Raw genomic sequence first — 18,486 nt, forward strand, 5'->3', positions numbered from 1 at the left:
GAAGTCTAATTTCTGGGTTCATTTTAAAAGTTTATAAAATTTCAAAATGACCATTTATTCTTGCATAATAAAAACAACACAGTAATATGAATTTAACTTTTATTATTAATAAGGCACTGTAAGGAGCATACATTTATGTCACTTGCAACAATACCAACAATTTATATTTTTGTGTGAATAAACAGAAGTAAAATTATAACATTACAAGAGGAATATATGATATTTTGCATCCTCTCACTTTTATTAAGAACTTAAGATATTTCTTATTGAACATTTTCCTTGTGTGTAAAAAACAATAATACAAATATTACTTAGATTAAATAAACTAATGTGAAACAACAAAATGAGGTCAGAGTGTAGAAATGACGGCCTGTTTCTGCTGGTTTCTACCTGATTCCTGCTCCATCTGTGTGTCTTTCTGCAGAAACAAAAATATTCAAATTCAAAAACATGCATCTCACATCAGAGACTGTCAACCTGAATCCTGCGCATTCTGACCGCGGCCCGACGCACAGCTGCAGAATCATGACTGTCTCATTGTGACTGCATGGATCTGAAATGTGAGCCGCTGTTCAGCTGCCGCTGAGCGCCTGCGGCTGCGCACATGGCGCTAAACAAAGCCTCTATGTGCGGATGTTTCCACCAACAGAAAGATGTGAAGCGCGATCCTCTCATTCATGTCTGCAGATATAATGAAAGCTTTGTCGTTTCTAACGGACAGAGCTCCTTTTATTCCTGTTTTATGAGCAGAGTGACGCGCAGGAAGAACTGCGCCGCTGTTGTGCCGCTATTGCGCCGCTGTTGTGACGCTGTGTGTCCAGGGTTGGGGTTTCATCTGTGGGGGAATAGTGGAGGATTTGCGGGTGTTTGTAACCGTTCTGGAGAAGCGTGGAGGCGGATGCCCGTCTTAATGGAGCCTGTATGCGGATGTAAACATGGCGGAGGCAGGCAGGTGGAGGCAGGGCGGCTGTAACGCTGCTGGAGGCGGCAGCATCATTTGCATGCAGGTTTGTTTTGGGGGAAACGTCCTCAACGGTCGGAGGAGTGAACACACCCGAGGATTGGTTAATTTTATCCGCTGCAGAAGTGGATTGAAGCCTCCTGAAGCCTGGCTGGAGGCGCAGACTGAGAGCGCAATGACTGGATGAATTCACTGCTTTTCTTTACGCCTTTTTCGCTTCTCTGCTCAGGCAGACCGGACGTTTACGTATTAATGTGTGATCCAGAGCTATTACCCTCCGTTTATAAACATTTAAGCAGTAAATACTTATAAACAGAAAAAATAATAAGCCGTATTTCTAGTGAAGCCACTGCGCCTCTTTCGCTTTCCTTTGCGCTCTTTAAATTTGACTTTATTTGGGTGCAGCTTAATATTTTTTAACCCAAATTGTAATATTTAGATAAAATTTGAATTTTTACCTTTAAACTCAGTGTAACTTCTTGTTTTTTCCTCCCTGGAGCCTTTGGGGACTTCTCAGTGCCTCTGGACACACCTGCTGAATTTGGAGAGGTCTAACTTGGACTCGCTGCGCTCTTTGGGTTTCACTGGATTTTAATCTGGGTTTCAAACTTTCCGTCACCTTTTGAAATCTATTCCGCAAGAAAAACAGCCGGTCTGACCAACAAAGCTCATCAGTTGTGCTTCTGCAGGCTGCCTGAGAGGCTCCAGGGTTTGGAAACGCGCTGAAATCAGCTGAGCGTCTCCAAGGGTTCAGCTGCGCACTCAACGACAACTGCGTCTCTCTAACCACTGCTTGGCTATTGGACGGAGCACAAGAAGTGTGAAATTTTGGGGGTGGCACAGTGTATTTCTAAGGTAGAGTGTTTCATTATTTCACCCATTTGTAATGTTACTTTTGGTGCCATATTGGTGCTTTTATCTGTTTGAGGCCTATGTAACCTTATTTTTCATTTGGAGTTGGTCATTTGGATTTAAAAAATGATTTTGTCCAATTTGATCACCCCCATATATTCAACATACATGGAAGTGTCCTTTTTGCAGGGATTGCTGGGAAGAAGAAGGAGGGTGTCGAGCTTGGGACTTTGGAAAGGCAGTTTTAGTCAGAGCCTGTTTGAAAAGGTAAGAAATCCTCTGTGCTGTTGGGACCAATGGGGCCAAATGTGGGCTGGGAGGCAAATGGAGACTCTTTACTCGGGATATATGGAGAGAAAGTCAACTTTTCAGGTGTATTTTGGTGTATTTGGTGTGTTTTGTAGGCAGGGAGGGTCAGGGCTCTGGGTGTGCACTAACAAGGAAATACGCAGAGGTAGCCAGGGGGAGCCATTGCTGCTCTGCGGGCCTGGGCTGCTGCAGCTGCTGCAGCTGCAGCTGCTGCTGCTGAGGGGATGTGCTGCTTATTATAACACTCACAAACAAAGAACTCCGGATGACGCCTGATTGTTGGAGGTTTTGGACGTTGGTCCAGTTATTGTTTGGGGAATTTCAGCTTGTGGGACCGTCTTCCTCTGAGAAGTGTGACCCAGCAGGAAGAGCTCTGCAGAGGGAAACAGTCAGAAAATATGATCAGATCCCAGAAAACAACCCAAAACCAGACAGTAACATGCAACTGGTGAGCTTTGGGCAGATACTTGATGAAGGATCAGAATATATTTATAGTTAGCCTAGCATTGCTGTTCTGATTGAAAACATTCAAGATGGCCTCTGCTGCCTGGAATCAGGTGAGAAGAGCCTGGCACTTCCTGTTCAGACAGTCAGCTCCCTGCTGCCACCCTGAAACCCAAATGCAGCTTTCAAACAATTTATTATCTCTAAATAACTCATAAAAATGCATCCATGCATAAAATCTGGGCCTAATGTCTGCTGTGTTTCATTAGATGTGCTGAGGCTCCTGTTTAAAGGCTCAGCTGTGATTGGCTGCCTCACTTTTCCGGTTCTTCAACAAAATGACTCTAATTGATTTGCTTCATGAGAACTAATTAACGTTTTAGCTAAGTTTTATCCTTTTAGTTTGAAAGTTGGAGCTAATTCTCGCTTTAAAACATTAAAATGTCTCACAATCGTGATGTTAAATGGCTGAGGTTATTTTTTAAAGGTTTGCAATAAATACTAGGCCAATTAAATCAGCACAAAGGGTTAATTTAGAGCTGAAAACAGCTTTCAGTTTACCAACCTAAAGTCACATAATTTACAAAAGAATACACTTTAATTTTCATTATTTTAAGAAATGATTACAGAATACAATATATTTGGTAGATAAATCATATTTGAAAAAGAAACCCAATGATTAACCCTTTAGTTACCTGCATTATCTGTTGGAATTTGTTGTATTGTGCTGAGAAAAACGGATTTTCTCCTTTTCCCAGTGAGTTTTCTGAAAGAATAACAAAACAAGACTAGTTAAAATACAGAAAAAAATCTAATAGTCTTCAAGCAGCAAATGTTTAGATTGTCATTTATAATCAGCTTTATTATGAAAAATGGCCCCTTTGAAGCAGCAGTATAATGTGGTATAAATAAATGTGGTATAAATCATCACAACCGCTGTGATGATTTTAATTATTCAACACAGCCAGGTTTTAAAACACCAAACAAGTTTAATTTGATCTATTTAAGTGTCTGAAACTTGAGTTCCTGGATATTAAAAATAAATCAGGTAATTTTTTCAGATGAAATCAATTTAAAGCCCCTACTTGGCCCGTTTTTCTGCTTTTAAAGGCTTAAGCTGAGGCAGTGGTTTCAGTCCAGAGCTGTGGTGCTGAAATCAGGCGGAGGTTTCTGGGAGCGGGTGAAATACCGCCCCCTTGTGGCGCTAACAGGAAGAGAAAGTAACGCGGAGATCATGACGCCCAGAGGTTGTAATGTGGTTCTTTTATCACCAGAACCGCGGCTGTGGTGTGGCTGGTTCCGGTCCATTCAGGAAGTTAAACACTGTCGGAGTTTTAAGGATGAATCTTGGGTGTCGGATATCAGAATAAGCCTGAGATCATGTTTCTGTGAGAGCTTCCGTGACGTCATAAACTCGGTCATCAGCCGCCCCGCAGCTGCTGGTCGTGTCACACCGAGGAGCTCTCGGCTCGGTCCGTGGAAACCCGCAGACTAAGCTGCGTCATGAACAAACATGGAGGCTGTTAACTCCTTCATGGCTGCCAACGGCGTCCGGCCAGGGACAAAAATCTGCCAGTCAGAGCTGGAACGTTCCAGTTTAACCAGTTCTTTCAGTCATCATGCAGCAGAAGATACCATCTTCAAAAAAAAGTTTTAAATTATTGTTCAACTAATGCATTTGTTGTCGCCATTTTGCGGATTAGCTTAAGTGCCGCAATTAGCGACAATTAAACTTCGTGTGGAGGGAAAAAAACTCATCCGTTGAAAAGGCTAATATTAGATTCATAAACTCAAAAACAAAGGATATTATATCTATAATTTCAGTATGTTTTATAAACGCATTATATAGTTCCAGTCAGTTATAGTTTTTCCCCATTAATTACCATTTTTGTTTATTTCAACTAGCAAAAATGTTTTCTCAATTTCAGTTTTTGTTATTTATTTGTTTGGGTTAAATATAATAATCTCAGTTCAGATCCTAGATTAATTTTTTTTCAGGGTTCTAATGTAGAAATGATGTCCAAACGCCGCAGTGGTTTCTATTCCAGCCGTCCTTGGTGTCTGAATTGAGCTGAACTCCCATTAAATTCCCTTCATCAAATGGATCAGAACAAGTTCAGGGAATGAAATCTGAAACCAGCTACATTGTTTTATTAACTCCGTATTAATATTAAAAGTTTAAATGTGTTTTTCATCAGTATGATCATAAAACCCCCAAAACAAAGCAAATGTTTTGTTTTCTTAGAGAAACCGTTTCTCCAGCAGCAGTGGCGCCTCCAGAAGGCGGGTGAATGAGATTGCTGAGCTAGTTTCCGCGGTAGCGTAAAGGAGATGAGATGCATGAGAGCAGCAGGAGTTTTAACAGAACAAACACACCAGCAGCTGGAACCAGACAGAGCTGGATGATGGACGACGTCTCTTACCAGGAGTCTGTTACTCAGTTTGTTGTTGGTGTGGAACGAACCGATCCCAGAACCGATCCCAGAACCGATCCCAGAACCGATCCCAGAACCGATCCCAGAACCGATCCCAGAACCGATCTCAGAACCGATCCCAGAACCGATCCGAAAGGCCGTCCCAGGAAAACATCGGCTTTAACCCAACAGGGAGACAAAAGACTCACTGCTGCTGGAAATGCTGCTCATAATGGAAATAATCATGAAAAACTATAGTTTTGTGTTTTACTTTGGATGGTTAAAGTATCTTCCAGTTCCAGAACTTGTTATTGTGCCATTATGAAAACATATTACCTGAAAATGATCTTAAAACAACAATATATTATTTATCGCAATAATTACTGGGACAATTTATTGTCCAGCAGTTTTTTGTTATGCTGAATAATCTTTCCTTCCTCTGCTGCAGATCATCGTCACCATGATGGATGAGGAGATACAAGAGGACCACAGCAAGCTGAAGCAGGGCCTAGTCAAAGTCCTCCAGTGCGTGGCCACCATCTCGTCGGCGGCGGCCGTGGTCAACCCCATCTTCGGCGTGGCGGGCTCCCTGATCCGGGTGGTGCTGCACCACGTGGACGATGAGGACATCCGCACGCTGAAGCGCGAGTTCGGCTCCGTCCACCAGAAGCTGGACGAGCTGTCCCAGCAGAACCGCCGGACGCTGGTCCAGATCGAGAAGGAGACGCTGGACGGCCAGTACTGCCACGTGGAGGAGAACCTGAAGAACCAGTTCAGGAAGTTCATGGCCATGGTGGAGGCGCGACCGGAGCATCGCGACGGCAAGAAGGACGACTTTGAGGAGAGCTACGCCAACGACCTGGGCGACCAGAACCTGCACACGCTGTACGACGGCGTGGTGGGCAAGCGGAAGCTGTTCAGCCGGCCCATCCTGGAGGTGTACCTGAAGCACTCGCAGGGCGACCGCCGCGTCATGGAGCGCCTCTGCACGCGCCTCACGTACCTGTTCTGCATCGGCCTCATCGCCCTGATGGGCTACTCCGCCATCATCGGCGACGACGAGGAGGGGCTGAGCGAGGAGTGGGCCGAGAAGATGGAGCATGTGCAGGAGAAGATGCAGGAGGCGCTGCGCAGGTGCACATGAGGAGGAAGGGAAAGCTTAGCATTCCCACTTCAACTCCCGCTCTCTCCGTCTGCATAATCTCCTTTTACCGCGCGAACCTGAAGGCAACGTCTGCCAAATCCTGCTGCACGCAATCAGGCTGTTGATTGGCTGCTTTCACATCACAGCCAATTAAAACATGGAGCTAAATTCACATTAATCCAATAAAAACATTTAGATTTAATTTAGTTTTTAAAAAAGCATTTAGACACAAATGTGTATTTTTGGGTCAGATCAGAATCTAAGAAACAAGAAAAAAAAACACAAAATATTTTGTGTTTAATTTTTGTTTAATCAGACAAAACTAAAATATATAAGCTTGTTTTAAGTCAATAATTCATGTGGGAAGATAAAGAAATACTAGTTCCACTGGCAGATTATTTTCACCAGCAACAAAACATTTTTTCTGTTTCCTGTGGAAAAATCTGCCAGTTCAACCAGCACTTTCTTTGACTTAAAATAAACTTATTACTCATTTATTCCTTTTTAACTTTGTTTCTTTTCAAATGTGCTAATATATTTAGAATAGAAACTGGAGGCATTATTTGGTAAGACCCGGTGTTTTTGCAGATAACGTCTATAAATATCAACCCGTCTATCATGAAACTGCTTTAAAAGCTGCATCAACATGAAATATCTGCATGTTGCATCCATCATATAAATAATATTTCATCGTTTTTATCTTTTATATTCCATGAAGCGTCAGTTAAAGTCCAGTTTCATGATATAAAATCACTTTTCGGCACTTTGTGTTGGGAAGCTGTTGCCATAGTAACCACAGTTTCCAGAATGATGAATGTAAAAAAAAAAAATAAAAAATTAATAAAATCACCATGTATGACTTGTGATCACACTGCCACCTTCACGTTCAGTTATGTAATTTCTTTTTACATATTATTAGTCGTTATTATGAGCCGAGATCTTTATTTAGGTGATGAAACTTTATATTTTAGTAAAAGACACTAAGTGATGAAAATAGGAAATTGCTTTTGTTTCCAGTCACACTACACTTTCTTATTCTCTGTTGGGAGGAAATCAGTTTAATTTTGATGATTGGATTAATCTTCTGTGCAATTTTTGTGTAAAAATCACATTTTTGTTTCCTGTCTGCAGCTTTTTAATGAACAAGGAGCGGCACCAAGTGTTGGTCTCTAATGTCTGACAGAGAATTTTTTCTTTTAACCTGTAAGAATTCACTTGATCATCACTTTTCTTTCTTTGTCACTTCCTGTTTTCTCTTTGCCTGTTTTTTTTTTTACCCTGAGTGCCTGAATGTGTCAGAACCTGCTTATTTTATTTTTATATATTTGATGCGCCTCCGGGTGGGGAGGGAGGTTGAGCCTGCAGACCACAGTCCAGATTTATTGTCCATATTTTGGGGTTTTGTGTTCTTGAATGGAACCCGTCCTGCTCGGCTCTGAGCGGATCGGGTTTGTGGTTCTGGATCGTCCCACTTATTGTTACAACACTATTAAAGCTTAAAGCTTAAAACTGGACCCTGAACGTCTCCTGACATGTCAGATATGTGAATATGTTCATGTTTTTTTGTTTTGTGTGGGTTTATAAACGTTTGCATCGACATAAATAAAGATGTGAGAAGAAAACTTATTGACTAACTCAATTATTTCACATAAACTGAGCAACTTTACTACTGAATGAAAGCTACTGTAGCTAAAAACATGCACAATATATGCACTCTGCTTTATGAATCTTTTTGTTTTATTTGGCTGTAATTGTAAGAAAATATCTTTTAAAACTCAGTTTTTATTTTAAAGTTCCTTCCATGCTTTATTAATATTTCTTTAAGCTGTAATTATCTATTTCATCAAACTACATTTGGGAATATTGCAATTAGACTAACCTGCTAATCTGAGATGTTTATAGTTCAAAAATAAAGTTTGAAGGTTTGAACTATTAAAAAAAAATATTCTTTTACTAATTTCAATAATTTTTACATCAATAATTTCAAACCTTTCAACCGATGTTTTAGTCCACAGATTTTCTGTTTTAGTGTAGAAATAAAATCCTGAGTCCAACAGAGAACCAAACGTCTTCGCATGTTTGCAGCTGAATCAGAAAATTCAGCTGAGAAACAACAAACCTCCAGGAATCAATGAAGTTTAACTTCAAGTCTTCCTCAGAATCAAATGGAGGTTAAATCAAATCTGACAGATTTTAGGTTTTTATGTGAAATGACTGAAAAATTACATAAAGTCAAAATCTCTGCATATAGAAATGGGATGAAGCATCAAATCTACAGACATTTATACCTGCAGATATAAAAGTAAAACCATCTCAATTTGTTTTATGTTTTGGTTTAAGTCACTTTCTGAACTTGATGCTATTTCAGGAGAATTTATCAAAACTGTTTCCATGTTCTGAGTTTAAACCTAAAACTCAGGTTTAAACTCAATAATAAAGATTATTATTACTATAAAAGCATAACTTGAATCCAAAGTTGATGATTTTGTACAGAAATGCTAAGTTAAGTGAAGAAAACCAAGCTGACATGCAGGTTTCAGACGGCTGGAGTCTTATTTCAGTCAGGGACGAATTCCCTGCAGAAGCTGCAGCAGGTCAAAGTTCAGATCCAGAGAGTTTAAATTATTCAGTGATACTCAGATTTTCAATTCTGACCTCACTTTGCTGCATAACTTGATTCTTTTTAATCTGTTGTTTGAAAATATGTTTTATTTTTGCAGTGACATAAAACTATAAGCTTCTGCTTCAGAGCTACGTAAAAATTGATGATTTATAGAAATATGACAGAAATATGATTAATATCAGCGCATGGAAGGAGCTTCAAGTGAATAAAATAAAAAAATAATACAAGTTTGAAACATATTTTCTTATATTTTGTTTTAAAAACATTTTGCACCGTCAGTATGAGGACAGCAGATAAAAAATGCTGACATGTCCAGAATTCTCTCCTCTGGTTAATTCTTTACATTACTTACTATTTTTATTTGTTCATTTAATTAGATTCTTTAGATTTTGTCAAATAAAGTCTGAAAACTGTTACTTTACATGTGAAATAAATGATAATAATTCAGTCAGAGTTCCTGACCTTTGACTCCATTCGGCCTTTTGGTGTTCAGTCTAAATCTGACTTAATTTTGAAAAAAACAGATTTCAACGTGTGCATATGCAGAACCAAATGAACAAAAGATAGATTTTCTTAAAAGATAAGAAAGTTAAAATGCGTAAATGAACTTGCATTTTGCTCATTTCTCCGCCAGGGGGCGAAAACGCCTCATTTGGCTGCACGTCACACCTGTTTTCTGAACTCCAGGGACCTGAGAGCTCAACGCGTCACATCTGCGCTCCGTCAGAGAGAAGCGGTGAAGAAAACCCGCAGCCCTCCTTCCTGCCCCGCAGGACGCAGGGCGGGTCAGGGAACCAGTCCGACTGGCATCGCGCAGAGTTCGGGAACCAGCAGGAAAATGTGCGTTGCAGGAATTTGTAGAACAAACAGAGACGCTATAAAGTCTTGAATCTCTCACCTGCGCTGCGGATTATTGAGGCTCTTTGCGCCACATCATCATCATCCTCATCATCCGTCATGTGATGAAGGTTTTTCCATCTCGGCTCCTTTCGATGAATCCATTTTCACCTGAAGAAAATATGAATCATTTCATGAGTTTTTGGCTGCTTTAATGACATGACGGATTTTTGCGCATTAAAGTGAAACAACAGTGAAATATTTTCTGATTTAGAGGAGAAATAATTCCTGTTTGTGGCTTCAGATGTGCAGCCTGGGTGTTTTCATGGCGCGTCATGCGCGCACACAAGAGACACTGCAGGGAACATTTTCAAATATAAAGAATAAATCATCTGACTAATAAAAAAGAAAAATAAACCAATTAAAGTTCAGATATAACCTTGTATCCTGCCTCTTTTAGCTCAGTGCTTATAAATAAAATATCAGCGTTTTCCTCTAAATCTGGAAATTCATTCAGACATTTACAGCATCGGGTGAATTTTAGGCCTCACTGGATATTAATTTTAATAATCCTGTTTATCATATGAGGGCGGCAGATATTTTTAGATCTTACCTTCTGTTTGGATCCGTTTAAACGCAATAAAATCTGCAGAAGATCTTTAAAAAATATAAATAAATATGTGCGTAAACTAATCTAATAAAACGAAATCTCTTTTGTTGGAGAAAATCAAATGTTCCTTCGTTGAGGATAGGAAAGAAAATGGACCCTCTGCAGATTTTTGCGCTCTCTCTCTCTCTCTCTCTCTCTCTCTCTCTGTCTCTCTCTCTCTCTCTCTCTCTCTCTCTCTCTCTCTCTCTCTCTCTCTCTCTCTCTCTTCTGTTTCGGCCTACCTCGCTCTCCCTCTTGCAGATACTGTGTGCGCACCTTCCCTGACTCCATCCTTGGACCCCTGTCAGCTCCACAGTTGACTTGAAAGCAGTGGGAATATTTTCTCTCTCTCACTGGAAGTGGGATAAAACCAAAAGTCCAACTTGTCGCCACTGGTCCGTGAAGGAGCAGCAGATCCTCTCCGTTCAGGTAGAGAAACCGGCGCTGCTGCAGCTGCAGGAATGATTTGAATGTGTTTATCTTCCGTCTGAAGGGGGGAACACGGAGGGGTGTGTCTGATGCTGTCAGGGGATTTGTGCGTAAAAAAGGCTTCCGTTGCGCATTTGCTCTGGGTGCGCATGACAGCTAAACATGATGCAGTTTGGAAACAGAGGACAAATCTTACTCTGGTATTTTTCCTCATATATGTGTTGATATTTAGACTTTGTCTCATTTTCTCTCTCATCTGCATGAAGTAAAAAACAATGTGATTTCATAAAATTTGGTTACAGTTTGATGGGATCAGAAGGAGAATTTATCCAGGTTTCCGACTCATTTAAGGGATTTTAAAACTTGCTCCTTCCTTCCTCTCTCAGATGAGTCATGCAAAGATCAAGTGCGTCATTTTCTGCTCTCAGCATCTGCGGCTCCCATCTTGTTTGTTACCTGCAGCCATGTGATGTTTTATTTTCCAGCCAGACTGGAGCAGACATGATAAACCATGGCCTGTTTTAGATTCAGATTCACTCTGCAGCCTTTTAAAGCTGCAGTTTCTGATCTTCGTCCTGCTTCGCAGCAGCTGACCTCCGACCTTGAGGAGAGAACAATCTGCTGTTTGCTTCATGTTTTGCTGGGATTGTTGTGGTGAAGCTGATCCTCGTCCCTCATGTCTCACCATGTTTGGATTATATGACAAAACAGACTCCACAGCTGAAAAACCAGCTGCAAAATTGCTGTATAATGTGGCTAATAACCAGCATAATGTATAAAATGACTTTATCTGCAGTGGAGGAAGACTGGGACACTTCATATGATCAAACCATCTAAGCTTCTGGAAAGTGATAAATCTCCTTTAAGAGGATCAAAAAGTCATCAAGACTCAAAATATACAATAAACATTTAAAAATATGAGGTATTTCAACTATTTTTGTTTAGTTGAAACCAATAATTTTTCACACATAAACACAGCATGAAATCTGGGATAATTACTGGTCCAGTACTTAGAGGACGAAATGATTTATCAATGCTTCATATCAGTTTCCTCTGCAATAGAAATCATCAGTGTTTCATATTTATGCCATCTTGTTATATGGAAGAAGAAAACAGCTCCAGTCTGAATCTGTGGATCTGTTTTAGCAGTGATCCTGTGGATCTGTTTTGAATCTGTGGATCTGTTTTAGCAGTGATCCTGTGGATCTGTTTTAGCAGTGATCCTGTGGTGATTTTCATGGACTGGACTCAGGGGAGGTTTTGGTTTGAGGATCATTTCTCAGATTTCTTTACATGTTTTCTGCATTTCCAGCTCACAGATTTAAGAGGCAACATTAGAGCCAGTGTTGGGCTCTGCTAGCTAAACAGTTAGCTATGCTAACTAAAGCGCTAATCATGAACGTTAATGTTAAAGTGTTACCAACATAGTATTTAGCAGAAGCTAATGCTAAAGCACTAAGTTCAGCCATGTTGGTTCCTCCCTGAAGAGGCTTTCAAAAGAATTGATCTGAATTTTACTTGTATTTCTGTAATTATCCACGCTGGTGTTTAGTTACAGTGTTGCTGTAAAAGTGTTTCTGTTGTTGCCATTCACTGAATAATGTCTTCAAAAAGAGAAAATGTGTTGAGAGGAAGCAGAACTGCTGCATTAACAGTCCTCTGAGCCCCAAACGGATCAGAACATTAAAAAACAACTTTTTCAAATTAAACAATTCCAAACATTTATTTGAAAACTTGTTGAAAATGTATGCATCTCCAGGATGAAACTTTCCTCATGATGAACACAAACCTCGCTTGTGTCGTCTCCTCTCTGAACTTCCTGTTTCAGGGACAAAATGACGAGTCGTCTGGAGAAAATGGTGGCTGAGAAGAAGGAGACCATCGAGGCGCTGATGGACATGTTTGAGAAGGGCGCCGAGGTGCTGGCGAGCGCCGTGGGGGAACTGTTCCCGCTCTGCGAGGCGGCCGCTCCGGTCCTCAAGCTGGTCCTGAACAACGTCCACAGTAAGGAGGTGTTTTACGTCAAAGAGCAGTTCCTGACGGTGAGGAGCAAGCTGGACGTGCTGTCCAACCAGCTGGAGGACATCGAGTCCGAGCTCAGGAGGGGACACCTGGACCGAGACTACTTCTCCGTGGAGGAAAACATCCGGAACCAGTTCAGGAAGTACATGGACATCTTGGAGGCGAAGCCGCAGTTCAGGGAGGTGAAGAAGAAGCTGTTCCTGGATCACTTCACTAAAACCGGTGGAGAGAAGAACCTCAGTGTGCTGCACGATGCTCTGATGGGAACCAGCAGCTTCAAAGATCCCATGTTAGACACAGTGGAGAGGTAAACTCACTGAGAGCCGTCAGCCGCGTTCCCATCACAAGCATAAATAAGAAACTTCATTAAAATCACGCATGAACAAATTTGTTCACTCAATAAATGGATGAATAGGCACCATCATCATCATCAGCCTCCCTCCTGTCGTTTCAATTGCAGTTTTGCAAAATAAGCCAATTTCAATTCCGCAAAAATAAACAAGAAAAAAAAAACATGTCTGCTCATCAAAGATGTTTAATAGAAAACTAGTTTTTTCAAAATTGCCATCTTTCCATTAAGAAAATTTATTGTCAGAATTTGCTTAATGAAATATAAAAACAACAATGAAACCTACTTAACATTTCTAAAAATCAATACATACATTATCAACAGAAGAGTTTTCACTGGTTACAAAAACACAAACCTAGTGACAAATTTTCTGCCTTTTTGCTGCCTGTGAAAAACCTGCAGGATAAGCAGCATATAGAATGATGAGAAGTTTTAGCTCAAGCCTTTTGAGCAGATCTTCAATGTGGGGCTTAAAAGTTACATTTTCATCTTTGGTAATGCCAAGATATTTATATGATGGTTCAATCAATGTGCACAGCCTGGTGATGACATCACACAGGCCATCTTCCTCTGGTCGGAGCATAACATGGCGCCGCCCTCAATGTTACTGCATTCACTAAGTTGTAATAGTTGGAAACACAAGAGCAACAAATATATCACAGCAAGACATCACTTCATCATCTGCATGCAGATGCACAATGAACCAAATTATTAATATAGATGGTAAACAGTGTAGGTCCTAAAACTGACCCTGTGGAACGCCCAGGAGCGTCCATGTTACTTGGACTGGCATGTTGTGTCCTCTGTTTACGGCATATTCAGTAAACCCTACGCCCAAAAACCTCTTGATTTCTGTTCTTATTTACTTAAATCTCTTGATGGAGCATCGATTGGAAATAAACTCTACAACTGCTTCTGTTTGGCAGGTATGTTGGGAGGAACCGGCGCCTCCTGGAGGACTTCTGCGTCCGGATGAAGGAGCTCTTCTGCCTGGGTTTGATTTCTCTGCTGGGCTACTGCACCCTCACCCAGAGCCCAGAGGAAGAGCAGGACAAGATCCGAGAGTGGAGCACCAAAATTGAAGAGGTAGAGTCCAAGATGAAGGCAGCCATCGAGTCCTGCATAGCTGCGTTTCCAGAGCAAGCGAAACTAGACGTGCAGCGCCTCCTGCAAGAGACAGAGGAGGAAAGTCTTCAGGATGCACCTCAGAGTCTTCTGGAGTTCCTTGTGAAAAAGTACGACTGGGTCTCCTGGTCTGTGCGGCTGATCAAAAACTCAGGCAAAGCCTTTGAGAGCCTGCGAGCCGGGAAGCACTTCCACCACGTGGCGGGACAGAACTGGTTTGAGGTTCTTCAGGTGAACGACGTCAGCCTGGTGGTATCGTTCAGCACCGCGCCTCAGCCGGTTCCCAGCGACTGCCTTCGGCAGCTGATGGAGGGTCCGGCCAGGAAGGGCAACGCTCTGGAGGCGGTGGAGGCGCTGGAGAAGCAGCTGAGCGGGTTCATCGTTCACGCCATCAGTCGGCACAAAGAGTCTGCAGCCGCGTGGAGCTTCCCGGAAGAATGCCACTACTGGGAACGCCACAAGAACGTGGCCGTGTGTGTGCACTCGGAATAACGCTCAAGAGCAGGGTTTCAAGATTTATCATCCATTTAAAGGGGCAGTGTTACGTATATTGTCTCTCTCTCTTTAAAAAAACTCTTGCTCTTCCAAACACTCCACCTTCTGTATGTCATCAAAACTCCTTTCCTTTGAAGCAATTATCAACGTTTTTACCCACTTTGCACTGAGAAGCAGCTCGTGTGATCACTTCAACAGATACGTAGTTCCACCAGTGTTTGCTAACTGCTGCTGCCACTAGTCTGGAGGAACTGAATGGGGAGGGGTGCTCTGTAACAAAGTCGATTTTACATAACACTGCCCCTTTAACTGCAGAAACCTTCATCCTGCTGCAATGAGGAATCAAATATCATTATGTATCCCTGTATCAGCTGAATATACCTGCCATCCCATGTGTCCTGTAGCTACTTTAACACCTTTAAGACCCAAAGTACTGTGTGGATCCTCCTTCATGTGACATGCAGTTCATTTATTTAACTGCATTCAGAAATAATTTCTATCACTGACATGTTTAACACAATGAACATAATGTTGATCCCAGACAAGTGAAGTGTTTATCTAGTGCGTATGAAACTCCAGTCTGGATCACTTTAAGCAGAATTTCACTCCATCTTCTTAACTTTGACCTCAGCCGCTTGCTGTAACGCTGCCGCCTTCATTCAGCCCCACAGAAAAGGCTTTGCTGACTCGGCGTCTTCGTCCCAGAGCTCCATGTTTGTCCCCAGCAGGCTGACCTACATAATAACTCTGACAGGGAACAGAGGCAACGTCTTCAGGCGGGAGACGTCACAATGTGCCTTAAGCTCCAGAATAAAGAAACACCCAGCCGGATCTTTAAAGCTGCAGTATGTAACTTTTATAAAAATATGTTTTTAAACATTTGTTCAAATTGTCACCATGTTGTCACAGTTTGTTATGAGATAGATAATCTGTGAAAAAAATCCATCTCCTCCACTTCCTACATGAGCTACGATTACTGACAGAAGAAATGCATCAAAACAACCAATCAGAGGCAGGAGGAGGGGCTTGGCGCTGTCAATCACCCTCACGTACTTGCTGGTCAGCATGCTAATGACAGAGAAACAACTTAAACAACGGAGAAACAATGGCTGATAAACAGGAAAACCGTTTATCAGCCATTGTCTGTCGTCATGCCAACACATGACAAGCTGCGCTAACTGTAGCGTAGCAAAGTCCAAAGGGGAGAGGAAGTAGGCTGAGCAGCGCCACATGGAGAGGTGACTGACAGCACTAAGACCCGCCCCTGGCTCTGATTGGTTGTTTCTCATTAGCAGTGGGAGAAGGCAGCTTGATTTTTGTTTGTTGGAAGACTCTCCATCACGGCATGTTTTACTAAATCTGAATGCTTTTTGCATTAATTTTAACTTTCTGGATGAATACTGGACCTGCTGTCTTCTTATGCTGCCATTTCTCTTCTGAATTTTGTTTGAATATGAATGGCAGTGAAATACTTTCCTCTATCTGCTGTTCGCGATTAACATGAGGAGCAGGAATGTTTCGCTTCTTTATTAACAATAAAAACTTGAGCATGATCAGCAGTTGAAATGTTCCTGTGATGATTTTTAATGATTACCGACAAAACAAGCTGTGAATGAGTAAACACGTGTAGCCGGATATCTGTGCCTGTTGCACAAATGGGTTTAATGCGGTGCTGTTAGAGCCTGGTCAGTGTTAAATAGTGGTGCAAACTCAGCAACAGAGACTGGAGCTAATTGAATTAATATTTACACTTCAGTCAGCGATTCTCTGACCACAGCAGCTCTGATGTCCTGCAGGCGAGCAGGAAACTGCTGGGCTTAGCAGGACGCCGTCAGTCATAATGTGCAAAGCTTGTGGTCTTCATTTCATATCTCTGTGGATCAGCAGGGTCTTTAGCTGCTCAGCCTCTCTGTCGTAAATCAGCCCTGTCAGAATCCATCCAGTTTTATCAGGAACAAACAGCACAGAGCAGCAAAACGACGTTTCCGTTCTGAGACGACCGGCGGCTGATCAGAGCTTTTATAAGCAGAACTGGAAACGTTTTTTATCAAGATTCGGTTCATTTCTCTGTGAAACGCTTTGCTGAGATACAGAAGAAAGAAAAATATACTTTTAACTGAAACTGTTTTTGTGGCAGATGTTTGAGTTGAAGGAATAGAAGAAGCTTCTGTACATAAATGTGAGCAAAATAAATTCACATTATACATCTAGAATTTGCTCTAATTTTGGTCAGATGTGAAATAAAGACTCATTCTTGTTCGTTAGAGTTTTATGTCAACTGGTGACGTTTAATGGTCCCAGCTTCAGCTTGATTTAGCTCCAGTACAATTCGGCAGTTAAACACCAAAATATATTCAACTGGATTATTCAACCACAGAAGTATTAAAACTGACTTTCCTCAACAAAGGTATCGGTCAGGAGAAGGGTTTAAGTAAGCACAGTAATTGTAATGATACATAAAAATAACATTTGTTACGTTTCAGCTAAACAAGAAGAGAAAAATGAATGATTCAGTTTCAGGTTTATTTTGAAATGACCAAAATATGTTCACATTTTCTGGTAAAATTTTGATTTCATCTTTATGATGTATAATTTTTTTTAAAAGTGGAGAACATAAAACTGACTGGAGTCAAATATTTAAATCACTGAACATCAGTAAACAATTAGAAAATGGTCCATTTGTGCTAACATGTTGACATCTTATTGGTGTTGATCTGTTTCACCTTTCTGTCATTCAGCTTCACTGCAGCTGAATGACAAACAGCTAGCAGACGTTAGCGATAGCTAGCAGACGTTAGCGACAACTAGCAGACATTAGCGATAGCTACCAGACGTTAGCGACAGCTAGCAGACGTTAGCGATAGCTAGCAGACGTTAGCGACAACTAGCAGACATTAGCGATAGCTACCAGACGTTAGCGACAGCTAGCAGACGTTAGCGATAGCTAGCAGACGTTAGCGACAACTAGCAGACATTAGCGATAGCTAGCAGACGTTAGCGACAACTAGCAGACATTAGCGATAGCTAGCAGACGTTAGCGATAGCTAGCGTCAATTTTTAAAACTATCCAGCAGAACATTAAATTAGATTTACAACCCAAAAGGGCTGAACTGTTTTCTAAATGACCAACAAACAGAACAAAGAAATTAATATTTCTGAAATGTGAAATAAGAATTGTAAGTAATATTTTATTTTAAAAAACCAAACTCCATCAGCCTCATCGTATTTGATGTTATCACAATTAAACAATTCATTTATTGTCTTCAGAAATGTGATATTTCACATTCAACATCCAACAGATTCAGACTGCAGACTGACGTTGGTCTGAACACCTGCTGCCCTGTTGAACAAAGTCAGGAAGTCCAGACAGGTGACTAATGCTTCTAATGCAAGAAGACTTCAAGCCTTTAGAGAAAAACAGCAGAAAATATACAGACAGAAAAACCAGAGAGCAGACCTCTGAAATGTCACCAGACAACGACTCAAGAAAACCAGCAGGGGATCAGCAGAAAAGAACCTCCAATTCACACGAGACAATACATTTGATCTACTCTAGTTTCTGTATTTATTTCTCCCTCCTCTGCCTTGTGCAGACATGAGGAGAGCGGTTTGCTGCAAACAGAGCCAGAGGATTCATTAGTGGTTGTGGGCTTTGCCTGGGTAACAGCTATTGATCCTGGAGCATAAAACGCTCTCAGTGTGGCAACGCGTCAATCCTGGCCGTCACCCAGGCTACACGCTGAAGCATCTGAGGTCCAAAAAGCTCCTGAAATAATAATAATGGAGTTCAGATGGTGCTGGATGAGGTTTGCAGACAGAGGGCGCTATCAGCA

The 18,486-nt window shown here is 41.4% G+C and overlaps 2 protein-coding genes and 1 long non-coding RNA gene across 6 annotated transcripts; 2 read left to right on the plus strand and 1 right to left on the minus strand.

Moving 5' to 3' along the window:
- Nucleotides 1-85: 85 nt before the first annotated feature.
- Nucleotides 86-10,553, minus strand: LOC129353530 (uncharacterized). Of its 3 annotated transcripts, none has more exons than XR_008605030.1 (4): nt 10,476-10,553; nt 9,646-9,755; nt 3,262-3,332; nt 86-2,495 (listed from the first exon to the last, which is right to left on the minus strand). It is a non-coding gene; the product is annotated as an uncharacterized LOC129353530 (long non-coding RNA). The 3 variants fall into 3 exon arrangements; XR_008605029.1 differs by lacking the exon at nt 10,476-10,553 and adding an exon at nt 10,198-10,364 and having other exon boundaries at nt 86-2,731; XR_008605028.1 differs by lacking the exon at nt 10,476-10,553 and adding an exon at nt 10,198-10,362.
- On the plus strand, nt 1,996-7,750 carry LOC129353529 (protein rapunzel-like). Its single transcript, XM_055022883.1, has 2 exons — nt 1,996-2,080; nt 5,429-7,750. The coding sequence occupies exon 2, from the start codon at nt 5,441-5,443 to the stop codon at nt 6,122-6,124; it is 684 nt and encodes a 227-aa protein (XP_054878858.1). The 5' UTR covers nt 1,996-2,080; nt 5,429-5,440; the 3' UTR covers nt 6,125-7,750.
- Nucleotides 10,554-10,573: 20 nt separating the features above from the next.
- On the plus strand, nt 10,574-16,212 carry LOC129353528 (protein rapunzel-like). Of its 2 annotated transcripts, none has more exons than XM_055022881.1 (3): nt 10,574-10,662; nt 12,491-12,991; nt 13,960-16,212. In XM_055022881.1, exons 2-3 carry the CDS (start codon nt 12,498-12,500, stop codon nt 14,648-14,650), a joined length of 1,185 nt encoding a protein of 394 aa, XP_054878856.1. In that variant the 5' UTR covers nt 10,574-10,662; nt 12,491-12,497; the 3' UTR covers nt 14,651-16,212. The 2 variants fall into 2 exon arrangements, with proteins under 2 accessions (XP_054878856.1, XP_054878857.1); XM_055022882.1 differs by lacking the exon at nt 10,574-10,662 and adding an exon at nt 10,829-10,862.
- Nucleotides 16,213-18,486: the final 2,274 nt, after the last annotated feature.

This window comes from Poeciliopsis prolifica, unplaced genomic scaffold (genome assembly GCF_027474105.1).
Source record: "Poeciliopsis prolifica strain line A6 unplaced genomic scaffold, Auburn_PproV2 SCAFFOLD092, whole genome shotgun sequence".
Taxonomy (NCBI): Eukaryota; Metazoa; Chordata; class Actinopteri; order Cyprinodontiformes; family Poeciliidae; genus Poeciliopsis; species Poeciliopsis prolifica.

Excerpts from the sequence above, each read along its gene's own strand:
- LOC129353529 (XM_055022883.1), top strand. The coding sequence starts at position 5,441 with ATGATGGATGAGGAGATACAAGAGGACCACAGCAAGCTGAAGCAGGGC.
- LOC129353528 (XM_055022881.1), top strand. The coding sequence starts at position 12,498 with ATGACGAGTCGTCTGGAGAAAATGGTGGCTGAGAAGAAGGAGACCATC. Across the intron at positions 12,992-13,959 it reads ATGTTAGACACAGTGGAGAG|GTATGTTGGGAGGAACCGGC; the intron begins GTAAACTCACTG and ends TCTGTTTGGCAG.